Source organism: Vanellus vanellus (assembly GCF_965231255.1).
Source record: "Vanellus vanellus genome assembly, chromosome: 1".
Taxonomy (NCBI): Eukaryota; Metazoa; Chordata; class Aves; order Charadriiformes; family Charadriidae; genus Vanellus; species Vanellus vanellus.
The window spans coordinates 221,532,981-221,558,845 of record NC_138905.1 but is presented as its reverse complement, the minus strand read 5'-3'; the positions used below and the strand labels follow the sequence as shown (position 1 = coordinate 221,558,845).

The window sequence follows — 25,865 nt, the reverse complement described above, 5'->3', positions numbered from 1 at the left end:
CTCTTCCACAGAGCCATTCTGCCCATCCTGAAATGGATGGGTGGGACATACCTTCACTGCTTCTCTCTGCTGATCCCATGGGGAACCAACATGACTCTTTAAATACGGTGCTTAACTCTGGGCTGAGGAGTGAAGTGGGTCTCATTCAAGAAACTGGTCTCAGTACTTGATAAATCATCTGCAAAACAAAGCTTCAGCAGGTGGACAGAGACAGGAGCATGGCTGCACATGGGTATATGAGACCCATCCCAGCAGGACACAACCTTTGTCCAGAGCCCTGCACCCTGTTTTGGGCTCTGAACTTTAAGAAAGACACAGAAGAAGTCCAGAGCAGAGCTATGAGGAGGACCAAAGGACCAGACATTTCTAACATCAAGGAAAGACTGAAAAAACTCAACTGCTTAAACCGCGTAAGAGAGGACAGAGGCAGGACCTGATGGCACCTTCAGAGGAAAGGAGACTGCTCTTCACACCTGCGGTGGAGAAGGTGAGAAAGCATGAGCTTGAGCTGCAGAGAGGCTGCACATTGGGAATGGTCTTCCCTTAGGAAGGGGTTTGCGGCCCTGGAAGAGATTACATGGGCTGCTGAGTCTCCACAGCAGGAGATCTTCAAGCACATGCCAGAAGAGCATGAAGACAACTGGTCCAGACCCTGCAAGCCCCCTCCAGCCCAAATGTGAGGGTACAGCAGCGTGATGAAACACTGGGTATTGCTGAAGGTCCCAGAGCTGCAGGTTTTCAGGATAGCAAGGAATATTTTGGCCAATGTCTAATCAACAGCCTGGCATGGTAAATGTGGGAAAGAGGTCCATGGCAGGGACCGCACCTCCAAGTACAGCCCAGGCAGGGTAAAGGGCAGGAGTCAATGACAGAGTCTCCAAACCATGCTGGTCCCTCTCTGATCCTGCCTGTTCCTTTGTTGTCCTCACTCCCCATGATAATTCCTGCTCTAAAAGATCAGCAAGTCTCATTTCAAAGCTTCTGATGTGTTCGGACCCCTAAAAATGTGGGGAAGCCCCCATTGCAACTCATCTCACAGTTGGTGGTGCACCACCAGCAAGCTGGTTAAAGCTTTCAGCCAGGTGTTGGCACTGGTTTCTCCTCTCAACTCCTGCCTTGTGGAGGAAACCATCTCAGCACAGAAATAGATGAGGCCACGTAGGTATCGTAAGCCCATACAAAGGCAGATGGATGGGTTCCAGGCGCGACTTGCAGCCTCTCTTCTCCACACATGCTGCTCTGTTGGTAGAGTGATGGACCATGGAGAGGTGGAATCCATATGTGACTGAGCTCATGCTCTTTCCCAATAGTAACACTTTGCTCTGCCAAGCAAAAGAGCTGTGTTGGCCTCGGGGACAAGGGCCTCCCCTGTCCTTGGCTGGCAGGGCTCGGGAGCTCCGTGCAGACGTGAAGCTTTTGGCCTCAGAAGGTGGTGAGAAGGTTTGGGTGGCGACCTCTGCCAAGGAGCGAGGAGAGGAAACGGTGGGGCCCAGACAGTGCAGGCTCAGAGCTGTCCTCCAGCTACAAGGTGCCATTGTGAAGGAGGCTTTGCCGAGGCAGGGGGGAGGACGGGGAGAGGGGCACAGTGGAGGATGGAGGATAGCAGGGGCGAGATGGAAACATGGTGGCAGCCACAGCTTCATCTCTGAAGTTAATTTCTCCAGCTACTATCCACATGTGCCCTCCCTTGGCAGCTGGGAAGAACCACCTCCAGGAAGGCTGAGGAGTCCTTAGAGAGAAAGCTGAGACACGAACATACCCAAGAGACCAGAATATCTGCCTATACATGTCCAGAAAACACCCAGCAACACGGAATGTCACTACTTATAGGCAGGGTGCAACCAACATCAACTGCTCACAGAATCACAGAATTATCAGAGTTGGAAGGGACCTCTGGAGATCATCCAGTCCAACTCCCCTGCTAAAGCAGGATTGCCCGGAGCACATTACTCAGGACTGCATCCAGGCAGGTCTTGAAAATCTCCAGAGAAGGGGACTCCACCACCTCCCTGGGCAGCCTGTGCCAGTGCTCTGTCACCCGAACCGTAAAGAAGTTTTTCCGTGTATTTGAACGGAACTTCCTGTGTTCTAACTTGTGCCCATTGCCCCTTGTCCTGTCACTGGGAACCATTGAAAAGAGCCTGGCTCCATCCTCCTTCAGCCCACCCTTTAGATACCTGTATGCCATAATAAGGTCTCCCCTCAGCCTTCTCTTCTCCAGGCTAAAGAGTCCCAGCGCTCTCAGACTTTCCTCATAAGGGAGATGCTCCAATCCCTTAATCATCTTAGTTGCCCTTCGCTGGACTCGCTCCAGCAGTTCCCTGTCCCTCTTGAACTGGGGAGCCCAAAACAGTATTCCAGTTGTGGCCTCACATTCCCCCTCACTGTAGAGGGGGAGAATGACCTCCTTCGACCTACTGGCCACACTCTTCCCTATGCAGCCCAGGATTCCATTGGCCTTTTTGGCAACAAGGGCACATTGCTGGGCCATGGATAATTTACTGTCTACCACAAGCCCCAGATCCTTCTCCTCCAAGCTACTTCCCAGCAGGTCCGCCCCTAACCTGTACTGGTGCCTAGCATTCTTCCTCCCCAGGTGCAGGACCTTGCACTTGGTTTTGTTGAACCTCATTAGGTTCTTCTCTGCCCAGCTCTCCAGCCTGTCCAGGTCATGCTGGATGGCAGCACGGCCCTCTGGGGTGTCAGCCACCCCACCCAGTTTGGTATCATCAGCAAACTTGCTGAGGATACACTCTGTCCCCTCATCCAGGTCATTAATGAATATATTGAACAAAATTGAACCAAGTATTGACCCCTGGGGGACACCACTGGTTACAGGCCTCCAACTAGACTCTGTGCCGCTGATCACAACCCTCTGAGTTCTGTCCCGCAGCCAACTCTCAATCCACCTCACTGTCACCTCATCTAGCCCATACTTCCTCAGCTTCCTAATGAGGATGTCATGGGAGACAGTGTCAAAAGCCTTGCTAAAGTCAAGGTAGATGACATCCACGACTTTCCCCTCATCCAGCCAACTAGTTATAACATCATAGAAAGCTATCAGATTGGTCAAGCATGATTTACCCTTGGTAAATCCATGTTGACCACTTCCAATAACTTCCTGTTCCTCAACGTGTTTGGAGATGACATCCAGAATGAGTCGCTCAAGGCTCAAGGCACAAGTTTTTGCAAGGGGTAGAGTATGTCCAGTGGAGACTCGTGGCTGTGCCACTGGATGCTTTCCCAGGCCCAAGAGAAAGACAACACAAATATCTACCGGACCAAGTGTCTCTAGTAGAGATAGGCTTCTCTGGTCCATAAGAGTGTTGCAAAGCTAAAGCTATGGGGACAGAGTAAGAGACTGGTGTCATTTGATGGTGAATTTGCTGTGCTTTGACCTCTGGAGGACACACCAACAGAACCATCCAAATCCACCCATCCAAAAAGTGGGCTGGGGGCAATTCATCCCACCCCCATGCACCTTTGCAGCAGCTCTGCAAGCGTTGCTCCCAGTGATGGGTGGACTGGGGAGGGGGCGGTGGAAGAGCAAAAGCAAAAATATGGAATGACCAGAACAATGTTTTGTTTTCCATGTGCATTTGGCATGGAAGCGGGTAGGTTTGGAGGAGCAGCCCCATGGCCCTTGCCTTGTTTACCCACGTGCTGTGCCTCCGGATGGTGATGCAGCTCATGGCAGGGTACACTGGGGCCAAAAAGTGGTTTCCAGCCCCTGCTCTGTCTGAAACTGCAGCGAAAGAGTGCGAAAGGGAGAGTTAGAAAAGCCAGCCTGCTGTCAGCAGGTTTCGACTTGCTACACAAGGTCTGGAGCACCACTAGAAAAGCCTGAAAAATTGAACAAAGCTTGGAAAGCACCAGGTTTCCACACACACCTCCTCCGTTGCTGGCTGGTTTCCTTACAGGACTCACCTTTAATCAGCTTCCAGTTGTAGATTTCCACCTCTTCTGCAGGCTCCTTCTCGATCGCGATCGTCCTGAGGATCTCCTTGGAGGTCTCCGAGCTCGGCGGCACGAACATGTACACCAGGACGCGGTTGGGGTTCTTACCACACCGGGTGGTGACTATTTCATCAGTGGGTTTGACTCTGGTTTCTGGGCAAAAACAAGGATAGAATTCATTAAATAGGGGCAGGAAGGAGCTTAGAGGAGGTCATCTCAGCACTCAAGTTGAGGGAGAAGCATCTCATCGGGTTTGATACCATGCGGCACAGCCGTGCCTCTGCATGGGACCTTGCCTCCCAGGGTCTGATCCCCAGTGATGAGACTGGCAGCAAACGGAGATGTTTATAAAGGATCTGTAGACGTGCTCATCCCCGTATTTACCATCCCCCTTGATTTTGGCAGCCTCTGTGCCAGCGGGGACGGGGAAGGGGGATTTTGTCCACCTGGATCCCCCGTACCTGCTGCAGGGACCTCGGTGCCGTCCTCACCACAAAGCCCAGGCTGGATTCCCCACTTCCCATCTCGCTCCCGCTGCTGTCCCGGAGGAGCAACGTCAGTGAAGCAAAGGGATGAGCCCGCAGCATGGGAGCCAGCGCCGTGGCTGGGCTGCCTGGGCAGCGCGCCCAGCTCAGCCCCACGGGTGGGCTCAGCCCCAGCCCCAGCCCCCTCCCCACATGGGGCGCAACAGCGGGGACACCACCACCAGGAGCATCGGTGGGACCCTACGTGACTTTTTCAACATCCCTGGTGAAGGACAGCTGCTAATTTTTTAATTTTTTTAATGTATCTGGAGTAATTAAGAATCCCCCACAGTTTTGGAAGGAGATTTATTGCCTTTGGTTGTGGTCCTTGGAACACAGAGGAGCCCAGCTCTGCTGAATTTAGCCTTGTTCTCCCCGTCATTTTGGATGCTGAAGCTTTTTACACTACTCGAAAGAAAGTTTGGCTATAAATAGACGCGTGGGGTTTATTTTAGTAGGACAGTTATTTTAGGCCAGATTCTGCTCTCCCCCGTGCTTTCTGGGACGGTCCTGAGCTATTCTTCTCTGAGAGGGGATGGAAATCCCAATTTAAAGGGATGCAAAGCCGGGCTTTTCAGCAATGGGAAGACAAGCATTCAGCTCCGCAGGCTCAGCATGATGGAAAGGGGGATGATCACAGCCCACCACCCTCTCCTCTGCCACCGCGGAGTCCGGGTGCAGGAAAACCTCCATCCTGGACCATTAAAATTCACCCACTCCAGGGCTGCTCTTTGCATCGACTGAGGCAGCCCCACCTTCACGACAAGGAAGGAACCACACGTCCTCACAGGTACAACAGGTATTCAACAACCTCAGAGCCTCACACTGGAGCCACTCAATGGCCAACCGCATTGAGGAGGAGGAACAGGGACCCAGGGGCCCAGCCGCTAGCTCGGTCCCCAGCAGCTGCAATGGTTTCCCCATCCGACCAATGCATCGCAGCAATTCCCCTTCGATCTGCGTCCCTTTTGCAAATAGAAATCGTTCGGCGTTTCTCTCCAAGCTACTGGAGGAGGAAGAGGAGGACAGTCATGGAAACTGCCTGGAAAAAGAAGGTAGGCAAAACCTCCATGCAGTGAAACAGAGGACAAGCATGTAACTTGGCTGAGTGATGTCTATGGGTGTGCGATTGCTATCTATGAGTACTGGAAAGCAAGGAGAAAATAATTTTGGCTAGGTCAGAGTGTTTAACTGGAAATAAATGAAGGCTGAACAGCAGACAAGAGATCCCAGCAGAGAAAGTTGTAGACTTTAAACCAGAAAGACCCGTTATAATGAGAATGCAAGACTGGAAGGGCTCTGCTCAGTCATCACATCCCATTCCCACCAGGCACCATGTCATAAATCCTGCTCATAAACATATCAGAAACCTTATTAAAACAAGCTGAGCTTCTGCCCTTCACTCCTCCAGGGAGGCCATCCCAGAACCTCTCTGCTCAGAGGCTGGAAAAGCTTGGAAATCCCAGCTGAAATGGTTTTGCAGCCTGTTTGCCCCCATTCTTAAATGTGGCAGTGCCCCTTGCGTGTTCTCCCTGGTGAGACCCCTCCACAAAACCACCTTGAGGATGCACGTCAGAGGAGATCTGCAGTCAGGCTCGAAGAGACTCGGGTGTCTTCAGCCTCTCTAGGCAAGCAGTGGGTGGTCCATCATCTAAACATCTACTGCTGAATGACAGTACAGAGAGGTATAACCTAGAAAACATTCTGCAGTGGGAAGAGGAGAAGATCCCATGCCTTGCCACATCTTTGCCACGTCTGTGGTTGAAGACAAACAGCTTTCCAAAGACCAAGAGGCAGCTGAGAGACCCAAAACCCATTGAACATGGAAAAATAAAGAGGTCTTGTCCACCATGTCCCAGTCCCAGCACCAGCCCGGTTCTACCTGGCCCACCCCAATAGCTGTGTGCCTAACCCTCCCCTTCCCAGGGATGGGGACCTCAACTCAAATTCAAACCAAACCATGAGTGCCACAGATAACCCCGCACTTGGAAAGTGTCCTTCTAATCTCAAACCTACATTTAAGCTGCCACAATTTAACCCTATGACCTCTTGTCCCCGCTGGAGGTCTGGAGAACAGACCATGCCCTCTCCCCAGAAAGCATCTTCCATCTGTCTGAAGACTCTTTATCATCTTTGGGCATCTTTCTCCACACTACATCCACCCAACAGATGCAACCTTTTGGGATCGGTGCAGCTTCCTCACCTTGGCCTGCTGCCCTCCAAGACAGGGCATCCCTTACAACAGTGCTTGCCCTCCTGAACTCACCTGGTGTGAATTCAAGTCACCAGTGATGTGAACACCTACACATCTGCTCTGGGCTTTAAAACAAGGCTAAAGGAAGGAACTAGAAGGCAGATGCAGCAGCAGGTGGGATCTCACCTACCTGGACATATTTTACAGCATTTTCCATCTACTTTCTCTGGATAGTCACATGGATACTCCTTGGGGCATGTGATCTTCTGGCAGTCCTGGACACCATCCCTACAAGTGCAGAGGATGCAGGGCAGGACCCCATAGAGCCGGAAGACGGGGTGCCACACTTCCCCGTGGGAGTAGGTCTTCCCGTTGTAAACACAAGCTGGTGGGGAGAGAGAAAAGAGTTGCTGATGGAAATAAATCCTCCTCTCTTTGTACACCCAAGGCTTGGTGGAGCTCAACACATTTCACCACCTCAGAAACGGGTGGCCCTGCTGTCTTGAGGAGCATGGTCCTCTGGCAGCACATCTGGCAGCAATGAACGCTGAGATATTGCAGCCACCCCACCCAGAAGGTGCCATGAGGCAGCGGGACCAGGGTCCAGGAGATGGAGGCTGCTGGGGTCAACCACCCTGGTGGGAGCGAGTGTTAAGTGTGGGCAGGACCTCACCTGCCTTCAAGCCTCTGCAAGCCCAGGGTCTCTCCGAGGCTGTCACAAGCATGAAGCACAGTGAAGAGTGCCACCTGCTGACTCCTCCATGAAAATTTTTGGAGGTCCCAAAATTTCCTCCAGGACGTCATTTCCAAGGACTGGAAAGAGCCCTTCTGGAGACACAGTGGTGGGAGAGCCCCCAAGAGAAGAAGGTACCTGTCTTTTCCCCTTTGGCTCCATGGGGTTGCCTCCTCATCTCACTTTCCTACTCTCTCCTCCAGGAGAAAGACCACAGCACTGGGACAGACCCAGCAAGTGGTGGATAGGTGCAAGGAGGAACATCCCATCCCTCTGCGGCACTGTTCTGGAAGGACCATGTGGAGTCTTCCAGCTGAGCATCTGCCTTCCCAGGTCCCAGATCTCCAACACACCCCAAGGACAAATCTTCTTCCAACCCATTTTGGAAACAGGTAAATTCATGCAGTCAAGAGGCTGTGGGCCACCAGGACTGAGATAGCTGGGTGAGAACTCGGGGGGTGGGACTTGGTGGTGGAACAGTGCTGCTGAAACACATTCCCTGGACAATTCAAAGTCCTGGAAAAGTCACCTTAGACCACGTACAGACTGCCTGGCCCTTCCATCCCTTACCTTTCTTGTGCTTCTCTTTCAAGACAATCTTCACGGTAGTGCCACCACCTCCCTTGGGTTTGAAGCTCCTGGGAATGAACTCCAGGGAAGAACTGAGAACAGTGGACATGGTGGCTCCGGGTGGCTTCCTGGCAATCGATTCCCCCAAACACTGGTCTTGCGAGTGCCTCTGTGATCAGTCAGAGAAAAGAAGGGGACTCAGACCCAGGCAGTTGGGTTGTTCTCACTCCAAACATGCTGGAAAAAGCCATGCACACCTTCCATGAGGAGCGGAAGGTCCAGGAACCACAGGGATGAGCAACGACCCAGGAGCCATCTCGGTGCCTGCAACCGCCCAAGGGTTGCTGAGCAGCTTGTGTCAATGCCCCACACCGGTGTCTTCCATGTGCTGCATGAGAGTCACCTTCATTGGGGCAGCACACTTCCCATTCCACACTCAACCCAATGCCCTCAGGTGAGGTCCTAGTTCACTAAAACAGGCAGGGAAACGGGCTAGTCTTTTTCTAGATGTCTGCTGGGAAACTGAGGACCACCATCTATGCAATCCAATCAGCATCAGAGAGGTAAGGAGGGACCATATCCTGCCCTCTCACCTGGCTGGCACCAGGAGGGTTCGTGTGGGGCTGCCAGCCAGCGGGACTGAAATCCCGGGAACATCCCGGTCTTCCAAGAGCAGACTGTTGGGACAAGACACGCAGCACAAAGGGTCCCCTTGTGTCTATTTTGGAGATTTTTATAGGTAGTAGAGGTGTGACACTGGCGTTTCACCCAGCAGTATGGAAAAGGGCAGGGCCAGGAGCTGTAAGTGACCTAATTCCACAGACCTGGCATGGACTGCCCAGCTCTGAAATGTCACCGTGAATCCACCCTCGGCAGCCAAGGAGTCACTTTTTCCTTGCTGGGGCTGCCGATACAAACAGCCTGGGGAAAGTACACTGGTGACCAACTCCAGCACTGGCTGCTCTATGGGAGCTACGACTGGGAGGCAGGACACCTTTGAGCCCAGGGTGGAAAGGAGACACCATCTCCTGAAGCAAAAGCCCCCAAAGAGAGATTTGGGCCATCTGGCTCTATGGGTAAGGGTCACGTCTGGTTGCTGGTCACCTCTGAGTCTGCTCTGTCCATGTTCCACAGCTGCTTTAACCCACTGGCCAACCTCAGCCAGGTTGGCCAACAAGGAGGAAAATTGCCCAGGATTTCTAGTTCACACAGGTCTTTTGCTCTTCCAAAGACATCAGAGGTGCTTCAGAGGAAGAGAACAAGAGTCCTTCCCTGGTGGTCCGAGGTCTCAGCCTATGCTGATAGCCCTCACCTAGAGTCAACGCCAAGACACGATTCAACTGCAAACCAGGCATCCGTGGTTCTGCTGTCCAAGGAACTGACCACCCCCCCAGAGTTGCTGTGGGTCATTTCTTTGCAGAAGGCTATGGTCAAGGACAAATGGCTTTCTTTGTGCTGTGCTAGAAGCAATAATCTGAGTTTTAAAATGCAAATGTCACGTACAACACCTCTGTTTAACTGCAGGGGTTCCTCCTCCGTGGACTTCTCATATGAGCCATCTGCAAGGGAAAAACATTGCCCTGTAAAATGCTGCAGGGCTGGATGAAGATTTGCTCTTTGGGGTCCAACTGACTAAAAGCAGCTCTCTTCAGGGTGCTGGCCCACCTGCGAGGTCTGGAGAGAGAAGAGCTTCGAATATGCGATTCACACCACCCAAAGCAAATGGGGGCCATACCCAGAAAAACCCTTTTGTCCCCACTGACTATTAACAAGAGCTCAGCTCCAAGAAAGACATGGCCTTGTAGCTTCTGAAGTTAGGTGACATGAAAACACCCCAAAGGTAGAGTATGAGGAGATGATGATCTGGCATCAAAAAGAAATCCAAAGACATTTCTCACCGAGTCAATGACACCAGCTGCACCAAAGAAAACTAGGAGAGAGGAACACAAATTGCAAAAAGGGAAGAGTTTGGAGGAGGGACCTGGAGGAGGTAATTCTGTGTCCGTGGCCAGGAGACCACCATGGCCTTCCAGCTTCATAAATATTTCTCGTATTAAAGAGTCATTTTATGTCATGACTTTGTTGTCAGCAAGATGTGAACCTGCCCATTCGCTCTTGAGTCTGTCTCATTTGGAGACACGGAGCTTGATTCTTTCCTCACCCTCCCCAGGTGTGAGTCAGGGGAAACAGCAGCAAATTCAATAATTTCTCCCCCACGGAAAGCTGTGGGAGTGAAAGTCAGCCATGCTGTACTGGAGTGGAAGGTGGTGGGCTTCCCTGAGTGTCCTGAAAACTTCCCTGGAGCAACAGCAGCAGGCACAATCTTTATGTGGTCCATACAACCATCTCTATCCTGGTGGGTAAGTGGTTTGTAGGACTTTGCCCTCCGTGCAAGTCATATCTCTTGCATGACGCACCAGTGGCAGGGCAAAGAGCCCAGCTCTGGCCAGCGTACAGGCTGCAGAGAGGCAGGACACAGCAAGGTGTGGGAGGGGAAGCATGCAAGAAAAAACTGAACCCTCATCTTTTGTTTCCTGGTGCAACCAAGACATACCAAGAGGCCTGATTTACAGCACAGGCTTCCCAAATCCTGCTGAAGTGGCTTGAAATAGCTCCTGCTAGCTGGTGGCAACCAACTGGTGGCAACCAGCCCTCGCTCAGGAGCAGCTCCAGGGTCCCTCATTACCTTTGCAGACCTGGCAGCAGGAATCCGGCACAGTTAGGGGAGAGGAGCACAACAGCTCTGGGCAGGTCACCAAGCCGCAGTAAATCTGGCCTTCCTAGGAGACAGGAACAAAAAAAAAAAAAGCATCATCAGCATGATCAAGATCTGGACAGGGGTGTATGTCCCCCATGTTGGGGTACCACCACTTCAAATTGCAGATCTAGCATAAATCATAAGCCCCCCAGTAGTCCATCCTCAGATATCACCAATCATCTAGCGACTGATAAAAGCTGAAAAGCTGCCCCTGACGCCCTCTCCATCCTGCGGGGTACAGCACAGTGGGTTGTGTCCTCTCCTGGCATGGCTGGTCCACCGATTGCCAGTCTACTTTTTCATGAGTGGAATGGTCTTCCCCAAAAAGAGGGAGGCAGTGCCTTGCTCTCAGCCATTGTTAGTGCTACCAGATCTGAAATAGCTACCACACACGTGTAAACTCTGCATGACACCCACCAATTCAAAGTGGCACAAGAACCTTTTTCTCTGTCATCTCGCAGGACAAGAACCCGGTTGAAAGGTGGAAAGGGGAAATGTGGTGCTGAACCCAGACCCAGGTCCACCCTGCAGCTCTGCCCTCCCTCTGTCTTGGGTTATTTGATAACACCAGAGCCAAGCACACAAAGATGCTGGATTGAGAGCTGTGAATGGATGTTCAGGTGTAGACCTTCTTCTGTTGGCTTGGTGGTTAGTTTGGTAAACATCATTGCTGTAGTGTTCAAGCTGAAAACCGTGGGCCAAGGCCAGTCTTGACCTCAGTGCATCCTAGTCCTACGTCAGTCAACGGATTTGCACCCAGACTGCAGGGCTAAGTTTTTGCTGCTTTGCAGAAGGGTAAAAAAAAAAGGCTGTTCAAGCAGCCCAGCAGCAGCCAGACCTCACCAGCAAGGTCCTCTTCTCCATGCAGCAATTTCCTCTGGGGTATCCACAAGCTCTCCGTCGACCAAAACCAAGAGGTTAACCAAGGATTTCCTTAGAAAACCAAACTACAGCAGCTTCTTCTACCATCAGGAAGCCAAGCTGCTGTGCAGGGGATGTGTAGAGGAGGAAAAAAGTTTTGTAAATAAGAGGATCTGGTGGAGGTTGCTGCAAACCAAACCCTGCTCCCCGCTTCAGGGACCTCCATGGGGTCCAGACCTGCAGGGAGCAGGGTTTGGCCACGCAGCCTCTTCCTTCTTTCTCCTTCTGACCAGAAGCTCACGGCAAAGACCTGCCTTGGGCAGAGAAGTACAAATGTCATAAAGAGCAGGATTTATCCTGGAGGCTCTGGTTCTCGGGGCAGTTTTCAAAGAGTTTTAGACCAGCTGTTCACGCAGCTGTTCTAGCAGCTGACAACATCAGACACAGCCCGGCGAGACCCCGCCACTGCAAGGCTCCACAGCCATCCTTTTATTTTCCCCTTCGTATCCAAGGCATTATCCTGCCGAATAAACAGAGCCTGAGCGAGAGCCAGTGCCTCAGAGAAGGACATGAGGGACCGCAGGCTCCTGGGGATGGTGGCAGATGGGATAGCAGAGCCGGGGGGGGTCACATACAGTCAGATTCGAGGACTCCTTCCTGGTGTTTGTCCCCAGCCTGATGGGCTGCCATCCAGTTGGGGTCCATAAGAGAGGAACCAGCCTCAAAAGCTGTATAATTTCTACGTCTAAGCTATTCCTCTTGCCACTTAGCTCCAAGCCACCTAGCTCTGAGGTGTGGACAAGCACCAAAGGCTCAGAGCAGCTCTCCTGGTATCACAGATACTTTACTGCCAAGCATCAGCTGATGGTAACCACCGTGTGCGTGCTCAAGGCATGAGAGAGAGGCAGGTGGTTTGGGCTCTCTCTCCCCACTTTTTCTTTCCTGGCCAAGCTTGGTCCAACTATTTGCTGCAAGCAAAGCACAAACCAGTGGAGCCTGGTCCCATCCAAGGGCTCTGTATGATGGGTGGTGAAAGCCACGTCTGCAACCCTCTTTTTCACAGCAGAGGCTGCAGCCAGTATGAGCAGTTCCCCACAATGTCCAAGTCCAGCGTCAACACTTTCAATCCCTCTTCCTCACTCCCTCTTAAGAAGGAGGAGCTGCTCCACTTATCTCCCAACACTCAGCTCCTGGCACATGCAGCCCAGTGCTCCACACACCTTCCCCATCGCCATTGGCCAGGCTGCCTCACGTCTTCCAAGCGAAGCGTCAGGACTCGGTTTTTGGCAGGTTTTTGCAGAATCCCAGCCTGAGGGCTGGGCAGAGCGGAGCCAATCCCTGTCTCAGGGCTCTGCTGGAGGCTCACAGAGAAGGAACATCCCTCCAGTGCTAGCAATGGATGGTGGATGGGCAATCCACCATGGGCATGCATGCTGAGGACTACACAGCATCCTGGCCACTGTCGCATCCCTCAGGTAGGGCAACCAGGACCATCAAGGAAGATGGGCATGCAACGGTCATGCAACTCAGCGTGAAAGGCAGATGCGTCCTGCAAATGCTTTTTGTAGACAGCCTGGAAGGCACATGCACAGCCCTTCTCCAGGGCACAGCTCCGCACACAATGGCCCAGTGGGCTCATGAACACACTGCAGGAGTTTCCAGACAAGACCGGCTCCTGGTGTTCAAGCACATCTCAGCCTTGGGTTCAAGCTTCCACTTAAATCCAAGCAAAGGGGCTGAAGATTGCTAGGTACCTGCCCATTGCCATCTCTGACTGTTAGGTTCCACCCTCTGCTGTCATCTCCTGGCTGCAGTGGGGGGTGAGCTCCAGCCATGCAGGGTAGCAGCTGGCTGCTGAAGGCACCGCGAGACCCAGGCACCCAGCAGCAGTTGGGAGCAACAAAATCCTTACTGGAGCTCAGCTCAGTCTCACCAGCTCAACATTGGACTGGACATCCCAAGAACTTCTGAAGCCCACCTCGTGTCCATGTTGCCTTGCAGGCACACTGAGCCCCCAGACCCCCATGGCTACAAACCCCATATGCTTTGCAGCAAGCATGTATGGGGGAAGCCTCCCAGTTGTCCAATCTGCTGGCCATCTGCCGTACAATGCCTCAGCAGGCATGGTGGGACAGCTGGATGCTGCGGGGACAGCCCCAGAGCAGTATTCCTTGCAGCAGGCAAATGCACCCATTGGTGTGCTCAATGGGGACAAGGCTGTCCCCCTGCCCACCCCAGGGAGCCCCAGCAGGGTCCACCCAGAACTGGCCTGTGGGATCTCCAGTGAATAATCCACCCTTGGAGTGGCTTATATGTGCTGTTCCCAGAAGGGAGGCGATGCTGGCAAGTGCTTTGTGCTCTGACCCCAGGGCCAAGCAGACATTTGCAGCACACCCTGCTCAGGGTCAAGGCCAGATAACGCACTCGGGCAGAGGGGGAAGCACCCAGCTCTGCGGTGGTCCTTAGTCACTGGGCAGGGAGGACCCAGCACCATTTCAGAGGAAGCTCAATCTCCTACACTGATAACCTGATCCTAACAATAAACCATCCCACCATGGGCTGGTACCATGCCATGATCCTCATGAGGTTTTTGTCCTGGTGGGACACTGTTGGGGTGCAGGAGTAGACCCTGAGCCCTCCCGACCTCCCATGGGCTCGCAGGTAGCTTACGGAGCAGCTGCACTGCACACACTGGTTTGGCTGGCGGCTGGGAAAGAGCTCACTGGTGGTGAACATCTCGCCTTGCTGGTAGGTTGTCCCATTGTACTGGCAAGACTTGATGGGTGCCCGGAGGCCAGAAGGGGAATGTGGCTCTGGAAAAGAAGAGGAGAAAGCAATGGGATGAGAGTCAGCCCTTGCCTGGCCCTGATGTAGCATGGATGCCCAGCAGATTCCCCACCAGCCCAACCCAAAAGGATAACACACTGCAGTTATCAGGAAGAAGTGGCCAAGACACTGCAGAGCCAAAATGCTTTTGGAGAACGGGGCTGCCCTGACCGCACTGAGCTCAGCACAGAGGGAAAACCTGGAAGTCTGAGCTCCCAGGGTCTTGTCCCCTCCCATGCCAGAGTGGCGGCAAAGCTAGTCAAAAACTATTGGCAACTTGGGAAATTAGGAAAAAAAAAAGAAAGAAAGAAAAACCCGTATTTTTAATTTTTAGCTAATTACCCATAGGAGAAGCCCTTTTTACCTGACTCCATCTGATGATGAAGGTCATTACACACAGGGGAGGGAAAAATTCAAGAATTGTGTTTAAAATCTTCAATTTTACTTTTTTTCCTGTATCCAACACATTTTGCTGGCAAATGATCTGAATAAAGTGCCAGCTTCTGGTTTACTCCTAAACTGTGAACTGACATTTTGTCCCTACAGCGCTCTCAGGATTGGGGTGGAGTTGGAGAAAGTGGTCTGGTAGAGAGCCCTTTTCCATCAAAATGACATTTTGGGGGGCAAAAAGCAACGCAAGTGGCCCAAGCTGCCATTGCTGCCGTGACCCCATGAGCAGGGCCAGCCCCAGCATTGCTGCGTTGCTCCAAGCGTGAGCATTCAAGTGACTGCTGTTGAGGGATGCCCTGCAGAACCACAGCCACCCTGTCATCTCCTCCCCATGGGATGTCCACCTACCGAGACACCGCGGGCAGCACTGCTGGGGGTCCATGATGGGACTGGCACACTGCAGAGCCGGGCACTGGATCCTGTAGCACCTGATGTTCATGTTCTGGGGAGAGACAGAGAGAAAGACGGTTCAGTCAGCTCCATGTTCGCCCCTGCACGAGGAGTAAGATGTTGGATGATGGCCACATTTTCATGACAGATTGTGCTGGTGTAGCTCACCCAGCCAATGACATCTCCATCCCCAGCTCAAACCCAGCCAGCTTATGGTCTCATCTCTCATCATCAAAGATCAGTCGTGGTCCCAGAGCAGCCCTGAGCCACCTCCACCCAAAGCCCACCGGCACTGCTAAGACAGCTCCCTCACAGGGTCAACCCAACAATCACAGGGGCACACAGGGATTTTTCAAAAGGAAAGAGATTCATCCAATGTCCCTATGGGACTGGAAAGGGCTTCTCTGGTCAAATTAGACACCAGAACCGATCTGCTTAAAAGCTTCCAAAGCGATGCCCCAAGGCAGTAGCATCCCCACCACCCCCAGTGGAACCTCGTGGGGAACGTGCCTCAGAGCAGCTGCAGCGGATGCAGTACATCAGCCCTTGTGGCTCCAGGTAGGGGTGCCAGCTCTCGCCCGGGCTGTATTTCTTGCCGTTGAAGTCGCAGAACATATCCGGCCCTGAAAGTCAACCAGGAGAAGCTGCGTGAGATAAAGGGACAGTCCTTGGGAGAGCTCTCCTCCCTCCATGATGAGAAGAGCAAGGCCAGGTTGGACGGGGCTTGGAGCAACCTGGTCTAGTGGGAGGTGTCCCTGCCCAGGGCAGGGGGGTTGGAACTAGATGATCGTCAAGGTCCCTTCCAACTCTAACCATTCTATGATTCTATGATTCTGTGACAGCTTGGTGCCCTCATGCTGTCCCCCATGAGCAGCTGATGGCCACATCCCATCCACCAAACCCCAGACTGAATACATTCTCCCAAAGCCATTTTCAGGCACGATTTGAGGTTTCCTTTAGCCGGGGACCTATATGACCAACTGGCAACTCCTCTGTGCACGCTGGACTCCCTTTGCAGGCATGTAACAGAATGGGTTTGAGGCATAAATTAGAGTTGCATCTCTCAAATATGTCAGTAGAAATGCTCATTCAAAGATGCACAGGTGGTTTCAGGGTGATGCTATGAGACTAAATTTTTCCCAGAAGGTCTGTGAGTGGGGGGAGGAGAGCCTGAGTTGAGGAGACATTTTCACTGTTACCCAAAAAAAAAGAAGAAAAAAAGATATTTTTGGGTAGAAACACATTCTGAAAAAAAAAAATTTTGCTCCCCCTAAGAGTTTCAGCTCATTCTATCAAGGACCCCTGGACAAGTGCTATCACTGCATGGGCAGCCAAGCATCGGCCCTAAGGAGCAGGACCATGCTGGCTTGCCCTGTCCCACCAGGCTCAGCCCCTTGGCATTACGAAGCTTGACATGGCACTGGTGTGTCTGGAGTGGGATGAACCATGCTCTTCATTTATGGGGCTGTCCATGGGGACAGCAAGTCCACCTCATCCACTTTTTGCCCCCAAAAGCACAAAGACATGTATTTTTCTATTCCTCCCTGACGCTATCATCCTGAGAAGAGCCAGTTTCCAGTCGTGCTCCTGAACTGGAGGTGTCTGTCCCAGAAATGATCCAACCCTGCCTACACTGGCATGAGTTTAACCTTGCCACAGCACAAGGAGAGGGCTGTGATGGTGCTCAGCATGACTGGTGAAGGAGATCCTCTTCAGAGATCTCCCCTCTGCCCAGATTTTAGCAGGTCCCTATCAACCACCTCCATCTCCAAACCCTTGGTTACACACCAACCCTTTGGCAGGATGAGGCCAGCCTGCAGCAGGACCTGTGGGACAAACTGTGGCTATAATCAGCATCAACAACCACAGGGCTTTGGCCAGAAAGCCCAGTTCAGTCATCCTTAATGTTCACATCAAAAAGCATTGCCTGGTCCTGCAGGACCAAGCTCCGACCCCAATTGGTCCTGCAGGAACCTTGACCCCGCAACTCCCACCAAAGCCCAGCAGCTGCTCCAGTGGCATATCCCCAAGCCCCGGACCAGCCAGAGGGACACATCGGGGCTTAAGTTCTTTCACAAAAAATCATACACCTGCCCACGTGTGTTATTAGTGGTGTCAGTGCTTACAACCCCACTAAAAACTGAAAGTGATTTAAAAGGTTATGTCATCAGGGGGATTTGAGGTACTTTGGGTGATTACGTTGCACGAAGGCAGTGGAGACATTTATGGCCATTGAAGCATTTATGGGTCTTTAAAATCCTTGCAACACCCTGGGGACATGGGGAGAGGGCAGAAGGCTGTTTTCTGAGGCATGGTGCCCAGCTTCTGCTGCTTGCCACGTGGTTGGGCAAGCTAGTGGGTGCTGACCCCACCACGCTGCTGGAAGGACTCCTCAGTGAATAGCAGGGGGTCCTCAAAATGAACTTGGTGGTGTCCATCACCCTAAGGATGCTAAAAGCCATCCTATGCTCTGCACTGTCACCTGGGGCAAAGCAATGGTCTAGAGAGCCTGACCAGCATTGTCCCACCTTGACAAAGCCGAGCATGCCACCTGCTTAATGTGTTTCTCCCACCAACCAGGCAAAACTCGAATGAAAACACTGTGGTGGGCTTCCGTCCCTCCTCCAGCTTTTGACCATCCCCAGGGTGAACCCAAGTGATGCTCTACCATGGCTGGTCTGCATGACCATCAGGAAGGGCAGCCCTACCTGAGGACTCCTAAGGGTCTATGGTGATCCTTATGGGTCCCTTCCAACTCAAGCCATACAGGTCTGCCAGCAGCCCTGAGCTCCTCATTAAGTTGATGGCTTCAAGCACATGATTCTCCAAATTGTACCTTCAAAGGAGGGGGCCACCAGCTGTTCAGACCACCTAGTCCAAGCACAGTGGTGTGGGGCCAGTGTTGCATCTGCAGAGGCAGAGGTTTGCAATGATTTTGGGGTGGATGCCGTCACAGGGACAGGCAGAGGCTTTTTCCGTCCTTTTCCCTACTCTGGTCTTTACATTGTCCCCATAGCTTGCTCCAAACCTCTTGACAAGTCAGCAAACCCATGTCCCTGGCCACGCATGACATGAGCTTACAGCAAACCGCGCAAGAACAAGGAGCACGTGGCTGGAAACTGCAGAAACACAGGAGAAAGGGGGAAAAAATGCACTAAACTAAAAAAAAAAAAAAAGAAAAAATCATCATTTTGCAAAAGGGTGAGAAAATGACTTCATTTTTCCCTGCTTGCAGCATCTTCATGAATTACGCTGAGGGTGAAGAAATCAAGTTGCCTTCATGTGACGCGGCCCCGCTCAGCTCGCAGGCTCCTATGCCAGTTGGCTGCTTCGTTCAAACATTTAATCACAAGTGGAGCCCTGGTTTGGGTCCAGCCCTCGAAAGCAGCCTGATTCATGTCTGCAAAGGGCCCGCTGGTAAAATTAAAGCCGACTGGCAGCGCTGGGCAGCAGCAGACACTTGTCCACATCTCAGTAGCACTATGCCACGTATTTGGCAAGAGGCGCCGGCATGTTTGGTTAAAAGCGAGCTGGGGATGGATGGATGGAAGGAGGAGGAGGCTTAAAAGCTGGAGGCTCTGGATCATTTTTTCCCATGCCAGGCTAATAATTTCATTTTCAGAGGTCAAACTTTGGATATCTTCCCAATTCACTCAGAGTGAAAAACCATTTGTGGCAGTAAATTGCTCCCGTGCTGTTCAGTCTCCTTATTTATTGCGTCTTCAGCAACAGCACACTCACAAAAGTCATGTTGTTTTACTTTTCATTTTCCAGAGAGGGCTCCTGAGCTGCGGAGCGTTTTCAAGGCTGCAGTACCAAAAATCCAGATGAAGCTATCACCTTGTTTTCCTTCCCGAGGACCACGCAATCCCTGGGCAGGACAAGACAGCAGGCCAGCCTGGTCCACGCCACCTTGGAGACACAACCACAGCTTGCTGATTGCATGGGACCTGGAAGCAGGAGCAGAGGTGGGAAGGGGCAAACACTTCCCATTGCAAACACCTCAAGGAACAGGTCCCATCTAATCAGTTCCTTCTCAAATACAAGAAGCCCCCAATACGAGACCCTGCTCTTCTGAGTGCCATTATGGGTTGTACGAACGAGAAAAAACAACTGAAAACCATGGAAAAGATCCCTCTGCCACCCAGCAGCAAGTCCTGTGCTCAGAGGGAGGGTGGGAGATGCTGCATAGAGTGACTCCTCCATGCAGGAGCTGCTCTGCCTTGCCCACCCCGAACAGTTCTGCTGGGGACATCATGGAGGAGGAAGGTTTCTCCCTGCCTCCCTGTCCAACAGCCATTTTCTGCTGTGGCTCCAGTGTTTTCTTGGTTGAGGAACACCTGGTTACAACCAAATCACTGAATACCCCAGGACAGGGTCTGGGGCCAGTGGCTTGGCCAGCTTAAAGATCAAGTTGGCATCGGCCAAACCATGTTGGGGAGTGCACCCAAAGCAAGAGTCTGGACACCCCCAGTCAATGCTCAAGGCGGTGCCCAAGTCCTGGTTTACTTTGATTAACATTGTAATTAATTATCATTAATTGCATCCTGAACAGTAAAGACGGTATGTAATATGAGATGGAAAGTATGAGGGGGAGGACAAGGCAAGAAAGAACAAAGTTACAAAGAAAAGAGTTATCTCTGGCTGTGGCAGGGGCAAGAAGAAGCAGTCAGCTTGGGGCAAATCCTGGAAGATTTAAGACAGGTATTGCAGGAAGCTTTCCAGCTACCAGGAGATTTAAACCCCAAAAGACGCTATCACGGAGGCTCTGAGACACTCTGTGAACCGCCTGGAACAGCATCTTCATAAGATGGTCTAGAGACATCAATCTAGGGTGCCAAACTGAATGGCATGGAGAAACCCTTCCTGCACTGCCTTTCATGACCACTAACATCTCTCTCACACCATGAGAATGGCCCTGACACCTCTTTGGGATGTATCTCAACAGCTTCATACACCAACCACCATGCCATCCTGCATCTTCATGATCTGCTCTAGATTCAGTGGGAGACCATGAATCGAGAGGAGATGGGCGAGACCCCACAGCCTCCTTGTTGAACCATCAAACCGGCCATTGTTGGTCAGACCACCCCCAGACACCTGGCCTTGGGTGCAGACAAGTCCCCTCAGGCCAGCATTTCCATGAGACCTTCTCCCTTGAAGCTCTCCCACCTGCTGACACAGCCCGTTTGAGCCTGTTCCTTGCACCCCTCCACGTTTGCAGCGGGCTGTGAGGACAAGGGTTTCCCAACACGCTGTGACTTGTCCTACTGCCTGCACACTTTGACCACGGCTGAACCAGAGGCCAACACAAGTCAGATGTTCTCCTGCACTGATCCCAGGCCCACCAGTAGGAACCACACTGAGCTATTAAACGTGCACGTGTGACGGCCACCAAAATACCATGTTCTGCTGCCAAAGCCTTCTTTGGCTCAGGCTCAGCCATGCTCACACCCTCTGGATATAGGGACTGATGCTCAGCAAAGTCAAGCCCCTGCCCCTACATCCCCCACTCCCACGTCGGGGTTTCCCAGACCTGAGCAGAGATGTCCTGATGGGTCATGGGAGGTTTAAAGCTGCTTTTACATCACCCAAGGAACGGGTCCCATCTGCACACCCATTACACAGCTGGGTCTCTGCGTGCGTGGGATCACCGCGCATCGATCCTGACTTACATCGGAGCTCCTCCACGCTACAGGACACTGAGGAGTGAGGAGTCCCCAGAGGCGAGTCCCTGCTGCAGGTAAAGCCTTGACCTGTGGCTAGAGAGGGGCTAATGCACCTGCAAGACACCAAAGCGTGGAAAATGAAGGTAACAACCTCTCCCAGTTTGCTTGTCCATGGCAGAAAGCCTCCACCAGCCCTGTGCCTCAGTTTCCCTAGCAGGGACTTTCACTCCAAGTACCAAACCGCCTCCAACGAGGATGCTATCAAAACATCCTGCAGGTCTCACCCTGCTTCGCCCCCGTTTCATCCCATGGCATGAGGGGGGGCGGGGGGCGGGAGGGGGTGTCCTCCATCTCTTCATCCCCAGACGGTCTCCCTGCAGTGCTCCCCTGAGCAGGGCACGTCTGAGCCAGGTTCCCGGCCCCGACAGCTTTTTTGGAGGTCAAGCACTTGCCAGCCAGCCCTGCGCCGGGCATGCGGGGGTGTGTTTATGCAAACCAGTTTGCAAGTTTTAAGAGCGGCCATAAATAAAGTGTAAAAAGCAGTGTCTGGTACACAAAGTCCAGGCGCTCCTGTGACAGCCTTGTATTTATGAAGAGCTTAAAATGCAACTTAGCAGCGAAGGGACTGGTTAAAACACACCGGGCCCTTGACATGTGGCATCCTAATGACTCCACTCACATCCAGATCACTTCCCGCACGCTCGCCTTGCGCAGTCCTGGGCTGGGAATTTCTTGTCGGGACTTTAGGAGCCTGGAAAACTCTGCAGCTTTGCAAGCGCAGCCTCATGAAGTGTCGCTGAGCTCCCCACGGTGGCGAAGCCAAGCGAAGTCCTGGACCCAGAGCATCCCCATGGGCTCTGCGAGCAGCAGACGGGGCCCCATTTCCCTCCTTGGGAAGGAGTTCCCAAGGGCATGCTCGGTTGTCTAAAGCGGAGCGCGCAGCCCTCCCCTCTCCCCTACCCTGGCCGCTGGCAGGATTTGCTTTTCATCCCGGTCCTTCCCATCTTGGACCACTCAGTCCCTCATCAGGCTGAATCCGAACTCGTAGGATTGACGGATCCCACGAACTCCCTTTTCTCCAGGAACCACATTAAAAAGAAATTAAATGGCAACTTCCAAGCTCCTGGAGAAAGCCACTGCCCCGCGCTCTCCAGAGATGCTGGTGTTTAAATGCCTCCAGCCAAAACATCATTGCGTTCAACTATTGCCGCTGAATTACTCATAGTGGCCAGGCTGCAGCACATTCGGCCCAGTAACCTGTGCCTGTTATTTTTTCAGCTGAGAGTGTAAATCCCCTAAAATAGCCTGTTTCTGCGGGCAAATTCTTCTTTTCTGACTTGCCTTCAAGCCCGAGCGTTTCTGCTTCTCACCTATTTTTAGCCACGACACTGTAGGTCTTTTGGCTGATGAGCCTGCTCGTAACTAATTTATTCCTGTCTTCGTTCTCCCTGAGCGCTCGGCCCCGAGTAAAATGTGAGGCAGTGAGCTGCAGAAGTGGACAGCGGAGAAGAGTCCACGATTTGATGAAGACCTTGTCACCAAGACCCCCCTGCCCTCGACCACAGGGGCATCTGGAGCCCCAGCCAAGCCCCTCGCACTGCACCGCAGGATGCGCCCAGTGGCAGAGTCCAAGCGATGCGGAGTTGGAGGATGGTCCTGGACCTCCCTGCTCCAATCCTGTCCCTGTCCCGCAGTCCCCAGCCCTTTAGCACCATTATAAATCCCACAAACAGACCCCAGCCCTTCCTCCCAAAGCAGACAACCCCCTACTGTCCCCATTAATCATGGTTTACGCCCAATTTAGGGGCTCTGCTACCATCAGCAGGCACCTCCGAAGAGCAAACACGTCACCCCTAGCATCTGTTTCACCTTCTGGAGATGTCTCCATCCTCCTGCTAACTTGGGTACCACAGTTAATGCAGCCCGGGCAGAGGCAGAGAATCGGACCCACATCCCTCACACAACAAACGGATGCTGCGGTCTGAGCTCGGCAGCTTTCAATGAGCCCAGGGAAGGGAAAGGAGCCAAACTCACCCGGATTTGCTCTCCAAGGCTCTGCACAGCCCCATCCAGCCACCCGCCTTTCCCTCCCCCAGCGCGCCCCACCGCCAGGACAAGCAATCCAGCGCTCACATTTTGGGTCGGCGCTCCAGGAGGATGATTATTTGCCGAGTGCCTAATGCACTGCTGGCAGCAGGCAAGTCGTAAATCATCTTAATGCAGCCACCAACAGACTCTACTGGGATTTCGGAAGATTAAAGGGGAGGATAAATGTAGGGACACAACGGGTCCTGCTCTGGTTTGCTCAGTGCTCTGGTGACTTTGCAATGTTGTAGGGGTGCCCAGCACCCATTGGTGGGGTCCCAGTGCCTTGTCCAAGCCAAACCCACCTCCTGGCCCCGATTAACACCTCCAGAACCCACCAAGCTGCTAAACACCCCTGGCCAAGCCCTTCAAGCCCTTCTGTACAAAGAAGTGCTGAAACTCCTTTCCCTTCCCCATCCCAAATCTTACCTGCCCGTCATCCAGCTGGGAGCAGAAGCAAGGAGAGAACAAGGGATGGGCATGGAGATAGACAAGGGATGGGCATGGAGATGGACAAGGGATGCAGATGGAGAAAAGCCCCCAGATTTGGTTCGAGGGGATCATTTCCCCAAACTGCCGATGTCCCCGTCCACCCTCGGAGGGGACATGCACCCCTGCAGGGTGGCGTCTGTGCAGGGGAAGGGCTGCAATTCAACCTCCTGCCCCGTGTGATTTTTAGCCCATGGGAGGGGGGTTCCAGACCTTCAGCATGTCCCTTCCAGCCCACGAAACCCCACAGCCCCCTCAGCAGAGTGCAGCAGTGTGCTCATCGCCGTACATCCCCACAAAGCAGCCAGGGAGAGCAGTGGTTGGAGGGGGACACAGCCACGTCCCCAACAGTGCAGGATGGGGGACCACCCTGGCCATGGAGGGCTAGCACCTGCCAGGGCAAGGAGCCTCCCCCTGTCCATAGCCATGCCCGTAAAGCCCCCCTTCCCCCCGCAACTTCTTGAGGACACTGGAGATGGGGAAACTGAGGCACGGAGGGACCCAGTGCAGCTGGGAGGGGAGCGAGGGGGACTTACGAGCCCGGGCTCTGTTCTCGGAGGTGAAGAGGAGCAGCAGGCACCGGAGGAGGAAGGCGAGGGGACCCGCCCCGGGAAGCATCGCAGCCCGGCGATCGGAGCCCGGGGGCTTCGGTCCCGGTGCCCGGGGGTGCCGCGGTCCCGGTGCCCGGCGGTGCCTCTGCCCGATGTCCCGGTGCTGGTCCCGGTGCGGTGCCCGGTGATATCTCAGTCTCGGTGCCGGGGGGCTTTGCTCCCGCTGCCGGTACCCGGCGGTGCCGCGGTCTCGGTCCCGGTGTCGGGTGCCTCGGGGCCGGTGCCGATGCTCGGGAGGTGCCGAGATGCTGGTGCCCGGGGCTGTCAGTTCCCGGGGGTGCCGGTGCCCGGGGGTGTCAAGATGCCGGTTCCCGGGGATGTCGGCGCTCGGGGGTGCCGAGATGCCGGTGCCCGGGGATGCCGATGTCCGGGGGTGCCGGTACCCGGGGGTGCCGAGATGTCGGTGGTGCCCGGGGATGCCGGTGCCGGGGGGTGTCGGTGCCCGGGGGTGCCGCGGTGTCGGTGCCCGGCGGGGCTCGTCTCGCTCCGATCAAAGGCGCCTCCTTTAGGGAGAGCCGAGGAGTTTGTTTGTTGGTATTAAAGGCGGAGATGGGGGGGGGGGGGGTGAAAGGGGGGGAAGGGGGGGGGAGATCCGCAGGGTGGTTAGTTGTGTTTTTTTTTTAATTATTATTACTTTCCCACTTTTTGGGGGGGTGTTTTAGGAAATTCCTCGGCGGAGGGAGGGCGGAGGAAGGGCGGGTGGGGGTGGGGTGGGGGGTGCGGGAGCCGCAGGTTTAACCCCTGCCTCCCTGCAGCCTGGCCGGGGCTCCGGGGGCACAGCCGGGCCGGGGAGGGGGGGCGGCAAAGGCGGGGAGAGGGGGGGACTAGCGGGACCTGCCGGGCTGGTCCCCGTTCTGGGATGCTGCAAACCAGGAGGTGATGCTAATGGGATATATCACCGCCACATACACGTGGCCCGGTGGACCCCTTCTCCCTGTTAAACCCCACCCGGCTCCGAGGTGCTTGAGCCCCCCCCTCGGGAGAGGAGTAAACCCCCACGCTGGGGTTGAGCCCATGCAGATGCATCGAACCCATCCCCGGGGCAAAGCCGGCCCTGGCACAGCCCCAAGCATCCCCTGCTCTGAGAGGGGCAAAGAAGAAATCCGGGTTGCAGCCTCCCCTTCCAGGGCTCTGCTTCATCACCGAGGTCCTCCAGTGCCCTGAATCCCTTCCCAGTAAATCCCAGTTCCCTTCCCAGTGCCATTGAAGGGTTCCTTCCTTCCCAGGACAGCAGGGTGCAGCTATCCCCCTGTACCCACAGCATGCAGGGACAGAGGTTTCATCAAGACAAAGCAGGTCGAGCTCGTTCTGCCCACCAGCTGCTTTACATTCCTCCAGCTGCATAAAGCCATCTTAAATGACCAGTGTAGCCCCTGCCTGCAGGAAACCCCCTCTGGCCCCAAGCCACGATCCCAAATACTCCCACCACCACCCCAGTAGAGCAGACAGCAGTGATCGCACCTCAACTGCCTTTTGTCTCCACAGTATGGAGCTGCTGGGTGTGAAACGCCATCGGTTGGAAAGCCACCAGTCACTCAATCACCCCTGGAGAAGCCACCTCGCCTTCACACACGTTGTTCCTGTTCCTGCTGCTCCCCAAATCCTACCCGAAGTGGTCCAGCTTGGGCTGCCAGCCCTGCTCTGCGCGTCTGTGGGGCTCAGCTTTCCGCTTTCTGGGACCCTCATGGAGAAGCTGGGCAGCACAGGACCCTCCCTGAGCAGCCGTGTCCACTCAGCAGCCATGTCCA

The 25,865-nt window shown here is 53.7% G+C and overlaps 1 protein-coding gene across 1 annotated transcript in view; it reads right to left on the bottom strand.

The window, feature by feature from the left end:
• The window catches only part of CHRDL2 (chordin like 2), a gene marked incomplete at both ends in the record, with an annotated part of 29,015 nt that extends 4,891 nt beyond the window's left edge, over nt 1-24,124 (bottom strand). Inside the window, 9 exons of the mRNA XM_082487701.1 lie at nt 3,928-4,110; nt 6,866-7,060; nt 7,979-8,147; nt 9,482-9,537; nt 10,665-10,758; nt 14,268-14,410; nt 15,222-15,315; nt 15,774-15,886; nt 24,043-24,124. Of these exons, the coding sequence (XP_082343827.1) occupies nt 3,928-4,110; nt 6,866-7,060; nt 7,979-8,147; nt 9,482-9,537; nt 10,665-10,758; nt 14,268-14,410; nt 15,222-15,315; nt 15,774-15,886; nt 24,043-24,124 (1,129 nt within the window). The remainder of the gene's footprint in view (nt 1-3,927; nt 4,111-6,865; nt 7,061-7,978; nt 8,148-9,481; nt 9,538-10,664; nt 10,759-14,267; nt 14,411-15,221; nt 15,316-15,773; nt 15,887-24,042) is intronic.
• Nucleotides 24,125-25,865: the final 1,741 nt, after the last annotated feature.